General features: G+C 38.4%; 1 protein-coding gene across 2 annotated transcripts in view; it reads left to right on the top strand.

Annotated features, from left to right (window-relative positions):
* The window catches only part of LOC106880972 (follistatin), a 43,509-nt gene that overhangs the window by 20,917 nt on the left and 7,666 nt on the right, over window positions 1-14,926 (top strand). Inside the window, exons 1-5 of one of the 2 annotated variants that reach the window (XM_089363765.1) lie at window positions 2,193-2,310; window positions 3,290-3,487; window positions 5,844-6,071; window positions 10,585-10,809; window positions 12,550-12,777. In XM_089363765.1, the coding sequence (XP_089219891.1) occupies window positions 3,343-3,487; window positions 5,844-6,071; window positions 10,585-10,809; window positions 12,550-12,777 (826 nt within the window). In that variant the 5' untranslated portion in view covers window positions 2,193-2,310; window positions 3,290-3,342. Of the gene's footprint in view, window positions 1-2,192; window positions 2,311-3,289; window positions 3,488-5,843; window positions 6,072-10,584; window positions 10,810-12,549; window positions 12,778-14,926 lie in introns of those variants that run through there. The other variant, XM_089363764.1, reaches the window with a different exon arrangement.

The following is a 14,926-nucleotide window of genomic DNA, read 5'->3' as shown; positions in this document are numbered from 1 at the left end:
TTATTGCTAAACAGTCTATACCTTTTAGTAAAAAACGGTACTTCATTGAAGATCTCTAACAAGACCACCTCTATTTTACTGACAAAACCAGGATTACTTTCCTTGCTATACCGTATTCATTTTATTTTGATATTAATGAATTAAAATTTCAGCGCTGCGTCCTCAATTCTTTGAAAAATAAATTAACCATTAATCTAATGACGGATCTTTATGGATTTCGGAACTGTTTACAATTACCTTTAAAAAAAAAATTTAATGTATCATACAGATGTAATTTTTGACGCTGAATTCGAATTTCGCATTCATTTATTCCAGAAAAAAATTGCGAAAATGTTACAGGTGTTCAAATTTGATAAGTTTCAGAATTTTCAGCCAATCGGAAAACAGCGCGTTCGCTGCCTGTTTCCATCATCGGAGGAGGCGGGGGGGGGGGGGATCGGCATTTCTAAACATTGCTAGAAATGATACTTATGCTATCAAAATTATAATATTAATTAAAGATAAGTAGCACACTACGCTAAATATGTAATTGCTTAGGAAAACAGGCAGGTAGACAGACAGGCGGACAGACAAGCAGATAAGCAGACAAGCAGACAAGCAGATAAGCAGACAAGCAGACAAGCAGATAAGCAGACAAGCAGACAAGCAGACAAGCAGATAAGCAGACAAGCAGATAGACAGACAGACATCTTGTTTATTGACATTTACACGAAAGCTGTCAGTATTAGCTGTTTGTTTAGCTGGCAGCTCTGCTACTGCTGCCGCCACCACCACCACCACCACCACCACCACCACCACTACTACTACTACTACTACGGAATTACAAAAGTTTTACATTTCGAAAAAGAATTGGAAATCCTCTTCGGCCTTGGCAGTAGCAGCAACAGCAGCAGCAGCAGCAGTAATAGCAGCAGTAGTAGTAGTAGTAGTAGTAGTAGTAGTAGTGGTCATGGTGGTCGAGGTCGTGGTCGTGGTCGTTGTCGTCATTACAGCGGTAGCAGCGGTGGTGGCAATGGTGGCTGTAACTTTATACAAATATCAGTATCACCAAATAACGTCATTTCAATAATGTTTATATATTTACCTCCCTTTATACATAAGTCAATCAAAGTAATCTCCCTTGCATTATGTCTCGCACATTTTAGTTTGCTTTTTCTGCATTACTTCTTTTTTGTGTGGGCGTACGAGATAGATAGATAGATAGATAGATAGATAGATAGATAGATAGATAGATAGATAGAAGACAATCTTTACTGGTTTCTTGATCGGAAAAATAAAGTTTAATCGACTAGGTGAAATGCCAACACAAAAAAAACAGTGAATTAAGTGCTTATTATTTGCATTTTTTTTGTTGTTGTTTTAAGTTTCTCGTGATGTTGTTGAATGTTCCAAATACCTTCTAAATCACACATGACTCTCTTAAAAATCAGGCATGGACACCTTTGATCAAGGATGATATATAATGAGAGCCAATCAGGGGCGAAGCAACCACCACAACATCAATAACTCAGCCAACTGTCATACTGGCGATTCAATGCTTCAACCATCGAATACGATTCAGTGACGGCGTCCAGATTTGAACTGTTGTCACCTAAGAGAACCTCCTAAAAACTCTTCTTATTCAGTAATCTGTGATTGTTTTTGTTCAGTATTAAGATTATCAAATCACTGAATCCACTTATCAATCAACTTCATCGTCGGAACACTAAATCTGTGAATCACACCTTATAATACAGTTGACGTCTCACGTGTCTGATTGAGCAGTTTCCCACGGATAACTACAACAAACAACAAATCTAATTGGCTTAGATTTAAAGTTATTTGTGCATCAGTACAACGTGGCTGATGAATAAACAACTATACCGAGTTACATCCATACAGGTTAGCCTCGTTCTAATGTTAGGCAGACGTTCTAATGTTAGGCAGAGGGCCTATACGGTTGTTTGGGATAACGACTGAACTGTTCGCTTTCATTGTATAGTATTCGCTCCCTTTATGCTTTGGAATCTTAATAAAGTGAATGAATCCTAATGAATTGCTAAATGGCAATAAAACAGTTCAGTTTGATTTTTATTTCAAGTCTTCAAAACGACCATCGAGCTTCGAATTTCACCACGAAATTAAATAATTATGGTTGCGAATCTTTATTTTCAGTGATTCATTAGAGTTCAGGCAGCAAGACATTCTTCAACACAAATGTAGTAAAACAGTTCAGTCCCGTTATTGGCAGTGGTACTCTAAAACTGACGAGCGTTTCGTTATATTTTTCGAGCCGAGTTCAATTCTCCTGAACGTGGGTCAGGAAACTGGGTAAAGCACCGTTCATTTTTTTTTTTTTTTTTTTTACAATCTTGAATCATTATACGAACACTCGGCCTGCACCAGTGCTCCAGTTATTGAATAGATGCTACAAGATTACTGTTACTGTTATACGAAGTATAAGTACAGGAGTGTCTGTGTGGTCAAGAAGTTCATTTTGCAACTTCGAAATTTTAGTTTGATCGCACAGCCAGTACCTTGGACAAGCATCTCTTAGCATAGCGTCTTCCAAAGCTTATGTTCAAGTTGATAGATTTAATTTGTCCTCTCCTTTAGCACCTTTATTTAGTCCTTGGCCACCTATAGCAGAATCTATCATTCCTTCCTCCCATCAGCCCCAGGGTTGTGAGAGCTGCTCTTCTTCCTCTGGCTTACCCATAAAATAATGCTTCTGTTAGCGGGAGTTGTTTGGGTGCTACTCTACAGACCGACAGAATCACATCGTTTTGCTACTTTGCCCTAAATAAATCCTAATGAAGTAGATATATATGATCAACCATTCTAGCTATGACGCTCATTTCTTTTTAGAGGCTCATTTCTTTTTAGAGGCTCATTTCTTTTTAGAGGCTCATTTCTTTTTAGAGGCTCATTTCTTTTTAGAGGCTCATTTCTTTTTAAACTGCGTTATCACATACGCCCGTTCCTTACTTAAAACACAAGGGAATAATTTTTGAGGTAGGTTTGGCTACTATCTCCTGCTAATCAAACAACTATGTAGAACTTCTTTTCATTATATCCTCACCCCATATCCTCACCCCATATCCTAACCATGAGTAACATTCATTCCTTCAAAGTACCTTAAATCTCAAAAGCAGTGTATTTATGTACCGTGGTAATATGCTACTCGTTAATATTCGTTAATATTTCGTTAATATTCCTTTATTTATTAGGTCGTGAGTCTATTTCTGTGCATGTTTGCTTGCAGTAGATACTTGATTTTTGTTGTTTTTGTTTTGTTTTCAAATTTTAGGTGGAATATGTTGGTTACATCGAATTCGTGATGTATGTACGATAACTTACCAAATGAATATGACGAAGGATGAATGCTGTCAACTTCAACTGACCTATAACCCTTTCACTTACTGGACACCCGAGAATCTCGCCTTCAGCGATATTGTACGCTACCATGCGCTTCATGGTGGGATATCAAACTGCAATAGTTGCCGCAGTAAGTAACGTTTCGTTTTGCTTCTTCATTTAGCTTTATTAGCATTTTTAACATTTAAATAAATTTAACAATTATATAGGCTAAATAGATCAATTAATCTATAACAAGCTCCCTAGATTAAATACAGACTGCATCGTTCTCCATACAACCTATCTCAGTTAATTTGTAAGATCCGTGCTGATACGCTTTGTGTAATAGATCAAATAAAATTTGTTAAAATTTCACCTACAAGTGGAAGGGAGACAACTTCAGAATATTTGACAATTATTTCTGTGATTTAGTTCAACAGTGGAGGCGCAATGGCCCAGTGGTTAGGGCAGCGGACTCGCGGTCATAGGATCGCGGTTTCGATTCCCAGACCGGGCGTTGTGAGTGTTTATTGAGCGAAAACACCTAAAGCTCCACGAGGATCCGGAAGAGGATGGTAGCGAACCCTGCTGTACTCTTTCACCACAACTTTCTCTCACTCTTACTTCCTGTTTCTGTTGTGCCTGTAATTCAAAGGGTCAGCCTTGTCACAATCTGTGTCACGCTGAATCTCCCCCGAGAACTACGTTAAGGGTATACATGTCTGTGGAGTGCTCAGCCACTTTTACGTTAATTTTATGAGCAGGCTTTTCCGTTGATCGGATCAACTGGAACCCTCGACGTCGTAAGCGACGTAGTACCAACAACATACATACATACATACATACATACATACATACATACGTACGTAGGTACACACACACACACACACACACACACACACACACACACACATAAATATACATGGTGCTTGGGTTAAATTTGACATTTTGCATAAAATGAAAAGAGAATGTGATCTCTCATCCCAAAATGAAATCATTTGAAAAATATAAAAATATGAGCCAGATTATGACTGGGAGATAGCATTTACTCAAAGTAGCTGTCCTCAGCTTTCACCAGAGCCCCAAAACGGATCCAAAACCTGGTACATGTGTTCTCACTGCGCTCCTGGGAAATCTTCAAATACCGTCTTGATCTTGGCTACGAACTCGGCCCTTGATATTGCAGGTAGGAGAGATGAGTATTTCTCTCAACCTCGCCAGACATAGTAATCCATTGAACTGCAATAGAGGTAATTAGAAGACCAGAAACTGGAGCTGGTGAAGATGTAGAAATTCTCCGTCAACCATTTCTGACTCTTTGCAGAGGTATTCCAAAGCGCCGAACCCTGCTGTCACAAGTTTAGCCATCCAGCAGCAACCCTTTCCAGCCAGGGATTTATCACAGTCTCCAACAGCTTCACATAGTTGTCTAAGTTGAGCCTAAGGCCCTGTTCATAGACGTGGATGGCATGGCGTCTCCTTCACTGGGGACACAACCAAAGACCAACGCAGATTGGAAGGACTTTGTTTCCATGATATCCATGTCACATCTTACAACCTTTACAGGGTTCGCAGAACATTGAGCAGCTGTCATGATATCGGCATTTTGATATCCAGTGCTAATCGTCCAGATAAGGCTAACTCTTTTCCGATATCCAGATGGCTTCCGATCCTCCATGGCAGCTAGCTTTTCCTCAATTATCAACGTTAACCTTTATATTCTCTAACGTTGATGACTATTAACCAATGCATCAAAATTAGTAGTAGTAGTAGTAGTAGTAGTAGTAGTAGTAGTAGTAGTAGTAGTAGTAGTGGTGGTGGTGGTGGTGGTGGTGGTGGTGGTGGTGGTGGTGGTGGTGGTAGTAGTAGTAGTAGTAGTAGTAGTAGTAGTAGTAGTAGTAGTAGGGACCATGTGCTGTAACAACGTGTTGCTGCATCCACCACTTGTTGGTGATTCCCTACTCCTCGAGACAGTTGACACTTTTGCACCACCAAAGTGATAACCCTCCAGCCCACGGGTCTGTTTGGGTAGCCGTTGCTGGTGAGGGTTTTACAAGGCCGGAGTGCAAATCCTCCCTCAACCTCTTTTAGTCGCCTATTACGACATGCAGAGGTAAGGTTGGGTCTATTCTGTGATATGCCGGTCCCCACATAGCAACAGAGGAAGGTGAAATGAAATGTTTTGCTCAAGAACACAATATGCTGCTCGGTTCGGGTATCAAACTTCTGATCTGCCGATTTGAAAAGAAAGGTGACTTAAAAACGTCAAATTTAGCTTGAGCACCCGGTATACACCAATCGAGGAACCTGAAATGAAATGGTTTTCTAAAGAATACCTACCATACGCGCTCGCTTAGGGAATTGAACTCATGATCTGGCGATCTGAAAAAGTTATAAAAAAAGGAAACTTAAAAAATCGTCAAATTTAGCCTGAACACTATATACACCTATCGAATCCCTTGATTAATTTCATGTAATTGTTCTGTAATATTTATTTTACATTTCAGCAAACTGCGAAAACGTAAACTGTGGTGCAAACAAAGTCTGTCGCATGCGAGGAGGGCAACCGCGCTGTATTTGCGCTCCTAATTGTACACTGCCATCCCGCTTCCAGAACTATCGTGGTAAACTATGTGGTTCTGATGGCAAAGAATATCGGAACCATTGCAGTCTACTGAAATATAACTGTCGACATAGAAAGTCCGTCAGCATTGCTTACTTGGGATCGTGTCGCAGTGAGTTTTCTCTACCATCTTGTTTGGTTTTCGTTTGCAGATATTTTACACACACACACACACACACACACACACGTATAAATATTTATTCTTTTACCTTTTTCAGCCATTTAACTGCGGTCATGCTGCAGCACCACCTTGAAGGGTTTTAGTCGAACAAATCGACCCCAGGACTTATTTTTTGTAAAGCCTAGTACTTATTCTATCAATCTCTTTTACCGAACCGCTACGTTACGTGGACGTAAACGCACCAAAACCGGTTGTCAAGCGATGATGGGGGCCAAATACAGACACAGTCCACACACACACACATGTATATATATATATATATATATATATATATATATATATATATATATATATATATATATATATATATATATATATATATACACATGTATATATATATATATATATATATATATATATATATATATATATATATATATATATATATATGACGGGCTTCTATCGGTTTCTGTCTACCAAATCCACTCATAAGGCTTTGACCCGATGGTATAGTAGAAGACACTTGCTTAGGGTGCTACGCAGTGGGACTGAACCCAGAACCATGCGGTTGGGAACCAAGCTTCTTACCACACACTCGCACACACACACACACACACACACACACACACACACACACACACACACACACACATATATATGCATACACAGGTGTGTATGGTTATGTATAGAAGAATATATTACTCAAAGAAATTCCAACTTTGTCTGGTTTCCACATTTTATTTACAATCCTATAATAATATAAGATAATATAATATAATGAAATGATAGAATATTAGATGTCCATTCAGATTGAACTAGTACTTTCATGCATTAAACTATGCAATCTTCAGGTGTTTTATATAGTAGTGGTGACTGTTATGTTTTACAATTTACAACTGTAAATTCATTATGTTATGTTATCTTGTCTGATTATAAGATTGTAAGTAAAACGTGAAAATCGAAAGTGGAATTTCTTTGAGTAATACACACACACACACACACACACACACACACACACACACACACACACACACACACATACATATATATATATATATACATGCATATGCATATATATACATGCATATGCATATGTATACATGCATATGTACATATATATAAATATATAAGTGGTCTGATCAATAAGTATCCGAATTGTTGCCATAGAAACGAAGCTGACGCTCGCTGAGTAAAGCTGCTTGGTGCAGATTGACCCTGAACACTGCTGTGCATGCGTACTAAATTTCAACGTTCTAGCTTACTTCCTCTGTTTATAGCAGTGCTTGGAAGGAAGGTGTGTAGCGTTTGATCGTCACAATGACCATGAAAGAGAAAGACGAACAGAGTTTTCAAAAAGTTTTCTTCGTTCCCGACACAATCTTGTGCAACTGAAACCCGTGTGTCTATTTGGTCAGCTGAAAGCAGTTTTGTCCCTAACTTGTCACACACGCGTCTCATACTCAAATCTTCAGTGATAATGAATTGAACTGAACCGTAACTAATCTGCATATCCTCTGATAACTCATGGATGGAGATTCGACGATTTGCCATCACAGCTGCACGCAATTCTGCAATGTTTTTCTCAGTTCTGATGGTTGCGTATCTCCCAAAACGTTCGTCAATATCGACATTTTTCGGCCATCTTGGAAACGTCTGAACCATTCGTACATTTGTGTGCGGCTCATACACTCCTCTCCATACCTTTTCTGCATCTTTGCGTCAGCCTCTGAGCAGGTATCACCATGAAAACTTTCTCTGTCACGGTCAATGCGACGATCACATGCCATACGCGATCCTTTCAAGCACTGTTGTAAACAGTAGAAGTGAGTTAGAACACTAAAACTTACTGCTTATGCTCAGCAGAGTTCAAGGTCAGTCTTTGCCAAGCCGCTTCACTCAGCGGACTTTAGCTTCGTTACTATAGCAACAATACGGATACTTATTGATCAGACCTCGTATACATATGTATGTTTATATCTATGTATATATATATAGTACTAAACCTCGTCCACGCTGCAATTGTTCCATATATACAAACATACATACATACACACATACATACATACATACATACATACATACATACATACATACATACATACATATATACATACATACATATATATATATATATATATATATATATATATATATATATGCATATGAATATATGCCGATTCATTGTAGCTTACCTTTCGACTTATTTGCCATGAAACCACCTCAGTTCTGAGAAGAGGGAATTTTCAAGTTGTGCAACAAAATGGTTCATATTTGGTTGATTAAAAATGAAATGGCATGTATTTATTGACCCTTTTCTTTCCTTTAAAAACTGGCACGAACTTTCCGGGCAACTCAATATATACAAATATATACAAGCCATATATATTTGGAACACTGTCATCATTAATTCCACATTTAAATGTAATATCTGCGTATGTTAGTAGAAAGTTTCGAAACCACGGATGAAAAAATAACTGCTACTTCTTTTTTTTTTCCTTTTATTGTATCACATTTAATTGTGTTTATAAAATATTCAAATTTTATGTTATGTTGGAATGCTATCATCATTAAAGATCTTCCTTTATAAGAGGCATTGTGTTGGTGGTACTATTGTATTCAACAACTCATTCACCGACTGTACAATACCAAAAGCGTCAAATCGGTTACAGACATCAATGAATTATACTCCTACATGCAGATATGTGGTGACACAATTACCAACGCATTTTCTTGACTGTAAAAGTCGACATTAATGATAACCGAAAGTTCAGCCACAATCCAACTATTTTATTTCACATTCCTTATTGATGCATTGTGATTATTTATCTTTTTACTTGCTGAGTGAAAAGGAAAGCGCAGTGTCCAAGACTTTTGTTGGGCCTCCAAAACCAGTGGGGTTGACGCCATCTTTGATCCGTTTAAACTGTTGCACGTTGACAACTTCAAGAAAGATACAAACCGGGAGAAAATTCCAGAGGGCTAAAGTTATGGGGGAAGAAAGACTGAGTATTATAGTTAGCGCGAGACCAGGGGTGGGGTGCAACAAGTGTGAAGAGTGGGTCGTGGGTGCCAAAATGATGGAGGTACAACACCTGCCAACTCCAAAGAACAGAGGCCGTAAAAGTGGTGATAGAAAACACAGAGAAGAGACAGTATAGCTGTATACCAGAGGCTATAATGTATCCGTATTAGTGTTTGAATACTCATGACACAAGTGAATCTTCTCTAAATGCGGTCCAAATGTCTGTGAGCGTAACAGCAACACTTTCCCATGTGTAGGAGTAGTACTCCATTGTGGCTCTCACTTGAGCCTTGCAGAACGACAATAGCTGCTGGGGACGAAAATATTTTCTTACCCCCGAAGTTTTGGAGATGCGATTCTAATTATGTTAAGGATGTGACCAGTATTTGGAGTGACAGTGTTGGTTCTAACTGAGAGCCACTCATGTTTGATAGGAGGTGCAGTAATGTTTCCTTGATGTGAGTAGTTCGTGAGTTACTTTTTGATGTTAAAAGAGATAAAGTTGGCATGGTCTTCCTGGAAGACGATCTGAAGATCTTCTTTCAAGGAACCCATGCAGATTAGGTGTGTGGTGTGAAGGTTCTCTGTGGATGTGGTGTGATTACAAAAAGTTCGGGGGCAATTTAAAGACCATCCGGTAAATCATTGCTTTATAAGAACAAGAAAGTGGGGGACAAAAGCTATCTTTGAGAAACTATTAAAATGATCGAGAGTGGGGCAGAAAGGGCTTCGTCAACAAATATTGTGATAACACTATATTCTTTTACTTGTTTCAGTCATTTGACTGCGGCCATGCTGGGGCACCACCTTTAGTCAAGCAAATCAACCCCAGGACTTATTCTTTGGAAGCCTTGTACTTATTGTATCGGTCTCTTTTTGCCGAACCGCTAAGTTACGGGGACGTAAACACACCAACATCGGTTGTCAAGCGAAGTTGGGGGGACAAACACAGACACACAAACATATACACACACATACATATATATATATGTACATATATACGACGAGCCTCTTTCAGTTTCCGTCTACCAAATCCATTCACAAGGCTTTGGTCGGCCCGAGGCTATAGTAGAAGAAACTTGCCCAAGGTACCACGCAGTGGGACTGAACCCGGAACCATGTGGTTATGATCTAATTTTCCCCCTAGTTACTGACTGAATAATTATAATTCCGGACTACTCCCCTTAGTTTTGTTGTTAATCATAGAAAATTTCCTCGCTCATTGCCCTTGCATAGTAATGTGGCGCTAGAGCCCTTGCAACCTATTTGTTCACGGCACAGTTTCTATGCCTGATTGTGCCAATTCCTTTGGCTCGCTTCATTTGCTTTTCTCTGTCATTGAAGCAATTGATTGCTTAGCTATATCAGTATAGCTTTCTGCAGAAATATGCCGGAGACACAGTCTTCTGTAATATAACAGTCTCATTCCAATCATTCTAATCCGTTTTCTTTATTGCTTTTTTTTTTGTTTTGTTTGTTTAGATTCGTGCAAAGGTGTCAGCTGCTACAGCACTAGAAAGCGGTGTATCGAGGATCGCACGACATTACCCCACTGTGTCTATTGTAACCAACACTGCAGTCCAAACCAAATACGACGTTATCTCTGTGACGAAAACGGCAATACGCATAACAGTTTCTGTCATCTCATATCAACAGCTTGCCAACAGGGACGCAGTATCAGATTAGCATATCATGGAAGGTGTCGAGGTAACACGTTTACATTTTTCTCAGTCTCTTTCTTTCTTTTTTTTTTTTTTTCAGTTTAATGAAAAATTTACAGTATTATCTGAAAAATAAAATGCTTTCTAATCAATACATTAATCAGATGTGAAAACGAATCCATTATGTCAAGTGGTAACAGTTTAAGTTTCCAATACCTTATTTATAGATATTTCTCGTTTCATTAATCAGTTAAAAAATGTTTTCCTGCTTTTGAAGTTTACTTTATACAACTCAATACCTTTCGATAACATCGATACTGAATAAAACAGCATTTTTCCTTTTAACAAAGATCCCATATTTTCGAAGAAAATGATTTGATTGTTACACCTTTCCCAAGAGCATTAAAGGTGTAACTAAAGTTAAATTAATCCAACGTCTTGTTTGAAACCGTGTAGCTGACTCGGCTTGCTGAGAGCTTATTTCTTGTTATACAGTACACGACACTTTACTCTCCTCCATAGTTGTCCCTGACAGGGCTTAGACTCAGAACGTAGATGTTCAAGATTAAATCTTGTACATAATTTAATTTATTTAAGGCGGTGAACTGGCAGAAACGTTAGCACGCCGGGTGAAATGCTCAGCGGTATTTCGTCTGCCGCTACGTTCTGAGTTCAAATTCCGCCGAGGTCGACTTTGTCTTTCATCCTTTCTAGGTCGATTAAACAAGTACCGGATCTTTTTTAAAACGGGGGCCACATTTTTCATTAATGTTTTACGTAGTGTTTTTGGTACCGAAAGACTTTCAAACTTCGTATACTTATCTATTTTGTGTTATAGAACAGAAAAATATTTTTGTATTCGAATTTATTTCATGTAAAAAATTGTCTTATTTCGATAATTTCAACCAATCACTGACAAGTATTCAGTTGTTTATATTTACTCCTTTGGCTGATTAAGCCATAGCTTCGTTTTATTTGCTTTTTTCATTTTAAATTTGCTTTTTTCATTTTCTTTTTTTTTCTTCGTTTTATTTGCTTTTTTCTTTTTAAATTTGCTGTTTTACCCTAACCCTAACCCTAACCCTATCACCGATAGAATTGTTTCAGAATCGTTTGTTTATGTAGTCGGCACTTAATGTATATCGGCTGAATGGACGTCAGTGATTGGTTGAAATTACAGAAATACGACAACTTTAACATGGAATAACTTAGGGATTTCTTTTTTTTTAAGAAGACTAAGAGAAAAAGATGTTTTATATGACACATTCTACCAGTGTTCCAAGTTTCAAAGTGTTTCGTTAATGAAAAATGTGGCCCCCGTTTTAAAAAAGATCCCAAGTACCAGTTACGCACTGGGGTCGATATTATCGACTTAATCCGTTTGTCTGTCCTTGTTTGTCCTCTCTGTGAGTAGCCTCTTGTGGGCAGTAAAGAAATAAGAAACGTTAGCACGCCGGGCGAAATGCTTCGCGGTATTTCGTCTGTCTCTACGTTCTGAGTTCAAATTCCGCCGAGATCAAGTTTGCCTTTCATCCTTTCGCCGCCGATAAATTAAGTACTGGGATCAATCTATTCGACTGGCCCCCTTCCCGCAAAAATTCGGGCCTTGTGCCTAGAGTAGAAAAGAATAATTTAATTCATTACCCTATTAATTATGCGACTATGCAGTCACACTAAGTAACATCAATCGCGTTTTCTTTTAAAGTTCTGATGAATTATTAGCAACGCAACCAATGATTTATTGCCGTATGTTTTTGTCTCATTTCAAACTTTATATCATTTACAGAAAATGCTAATTGTAGTAATATTGTTTGTCCGTCTGGCAAGACGTGTCTAACCGATCCAAGAAATGGCCGCCCTGTGTGCTACGGTTGCAACCGCCATTGTGAACATGTGCCAAGTGTTAGAGTGTGTGGCACAAACAACCGCACTTATGAGAACTACTGCGATCTCAGCGCCAGTGCTTGCAAACAGGGAATTTATATTAAAGCTGTACATACAGGGAGCTGTAAATGTAAGTTGTATTTTTTTTTCGGAACATTTCTTTTTTTTTTTATTATTCTTTCGTTTTATTTATTTTTTTTGAAACACAAATTGACAATATGTGGAAATGAGACAAGAGGTGTTTAGGAGATAAAAGTTGTTTACTGAACCCGAATATGATAAAACCGCACTCCGTACGGACTTTTAAGCTGGCTCCTACGAAGGGCTAATTGCGCCTGTGGCTCAAACTAAAGAGAGCAATGATAAAGCATTTATTGGTACCCTACCAATATGGTATTATTCTAAATTCAATTTAAATGAAAAACTTGGAAGTTCACAAATGTTTGGAGTTCCCTTAAAATTAGAATTTTCAATTTTTAGTACATAACTGGTCCTCATCCAGACCCGATCCCAATGCTCGATGTTCAAGAACTAAATTAAGGGCAGATTTTTCAATCCCAGGATTATCCTGATTCCCAAAAGGTATCATATGTCTATGTAGAGCAAAATGTAGACTGAGATACAGGGGTCCCAAACGGACGGAGAGACAAAATTTCGCGTTTATTATTATAGAAATAATAAAAACATCGCAAAATACGACAAATTAACAAGAGCAAAATATGAAGGATTCAAATAATTGATTTCAAATTTTGGCACAAGGACAGCAATTTCGGGGACAGGGTACCTCGATTACACCAACCCCAGTGCACAATGAGTACTTATTTCATCGACCCCTAAAGGATGAGCACACGCATAATGGTGAATAAATGGTACCAAAACTTTTTCCAGGAATTACTCTGCAAAAACTATTTTCAAGTATTTTCAAATGTTAAGCACAAACGCAGTATCTACATACAACTCTGGAGTACTCGAAAAACCAGATGTGGCTGAAGAGGACACAGCCTGGACCATAGCCGTTTACCTTAATGGTAGAGTACTCAACCGGTTTTTGCTAACGAGTTACAAGTTTGTTTATTCTGGTAACATAAAAATCTGGAGTCCTGGAACTGATGAACTCTTTGAACACACTTTCAGTATCGGTTTGATTTTTTAACTCCTTCTCTCGCAGGAAACCATCAAGGAGAGTGAAAAAGTGGTAGTCGGTAGGAGAAAGGTCTGGGAAATAAACATGTGGGAAAGGACTTCATAGCGAAGTTCCCTCAACTTCTGAAGCGTCATTAGTGAAACGTGTGGTCAAGCATTGTCATGAAGAATGATTGGCCCTCTTCTGCTGACCAGTCTGAGACGGAGGAATAGCAGTTTTTCGTTCACTTTGGCCTTTTCATGGCAATACGTTTCTGCAGTAATGGTTTTTCCAGGTTTTAAGGAGTTTTAGTGGATGGGTCCAGCAGTACATCACCAAACAGTCACCATAACCTTCTTTTGTGAAGAGCTCGGGTTTAGGGAAGGCTTTTGGTGCTTCATTTTGGTCCAACCACTGCGAAGAACATTTTTTTTTCATTATTGTACTGTATCCACTTCTCATCGCAAGTTACAATAGGGTCGAGAAATGGATCGGTCTGGTTGTGGAGAAGAAGCGACGAGCAAATTTCATATCTGCGCATTTTCTGGTTTTCATTCAAACTGCGAGGTACCTATTTTTCGTGCTTTATTGATTTTCTGATCGCATGAAAATGGTTGCAGGCAGTTTTCTGGCTAACTTTTGCTAGTTCTTTTGCTAGTTCTCGAGTGGTTTTACGTGGATCTTTCTCAATGACGGACTTTAATTGATCGTCATCGATGACAGATGGGCATTCCACTACGCTCACAATCTTCAAGGCCCAGGTCTCCGCTGCGAAATCGTTTAAACCATTTTCGAGCTGACCACTCACTGGTCATTTCCTCATCAAACGTTTCGTTGATATCGCGAGCAGTTTCAGCTGCTTTACGCTCTTTTTTTGAAGTTGAATAACAAAATTGCTTGAATACCGCGCTTTGACAGTTCCATTTCAGATGATTTTAACAAAGGTGAAAAAAAAAAAAAAAAAAAGAAATACCAATGTTAATTTATTGATGTATTTGCGAAAGTCTATGTCTGTATTATCAGACAATTGCAAAAAAAACTGTTTAAAACAAAATTCAAAACTCTGTAAAAACCTGGTACAAATTCTTCATGGTTCAAAACGTTGCTTACTTTATACTCAACCTGATATATAAATATATCTGTGTGTGTGTGTGTG

Source organism: Octopus bimaculoides, chromosome 15 (assembly GCF_046866305.1).
Source record: "Octopus bimaculoides isolate indiv1 chromosome 15, ASM4686630v1, whole genome shotgun sequence".
In the NCBI taxonomy this organism is placed as follows: Eukaryota; Metazoa; Mollusca; class Cephalopoda; order Octopoda; family Octopodidae; genus Octopus; species Octopus bimaculoides.
The sequence above is the reverse complement of the archived record's forward strand: the minus strand, read 5'-3'. Positions and strand labels throughout refer to the sequence as shown.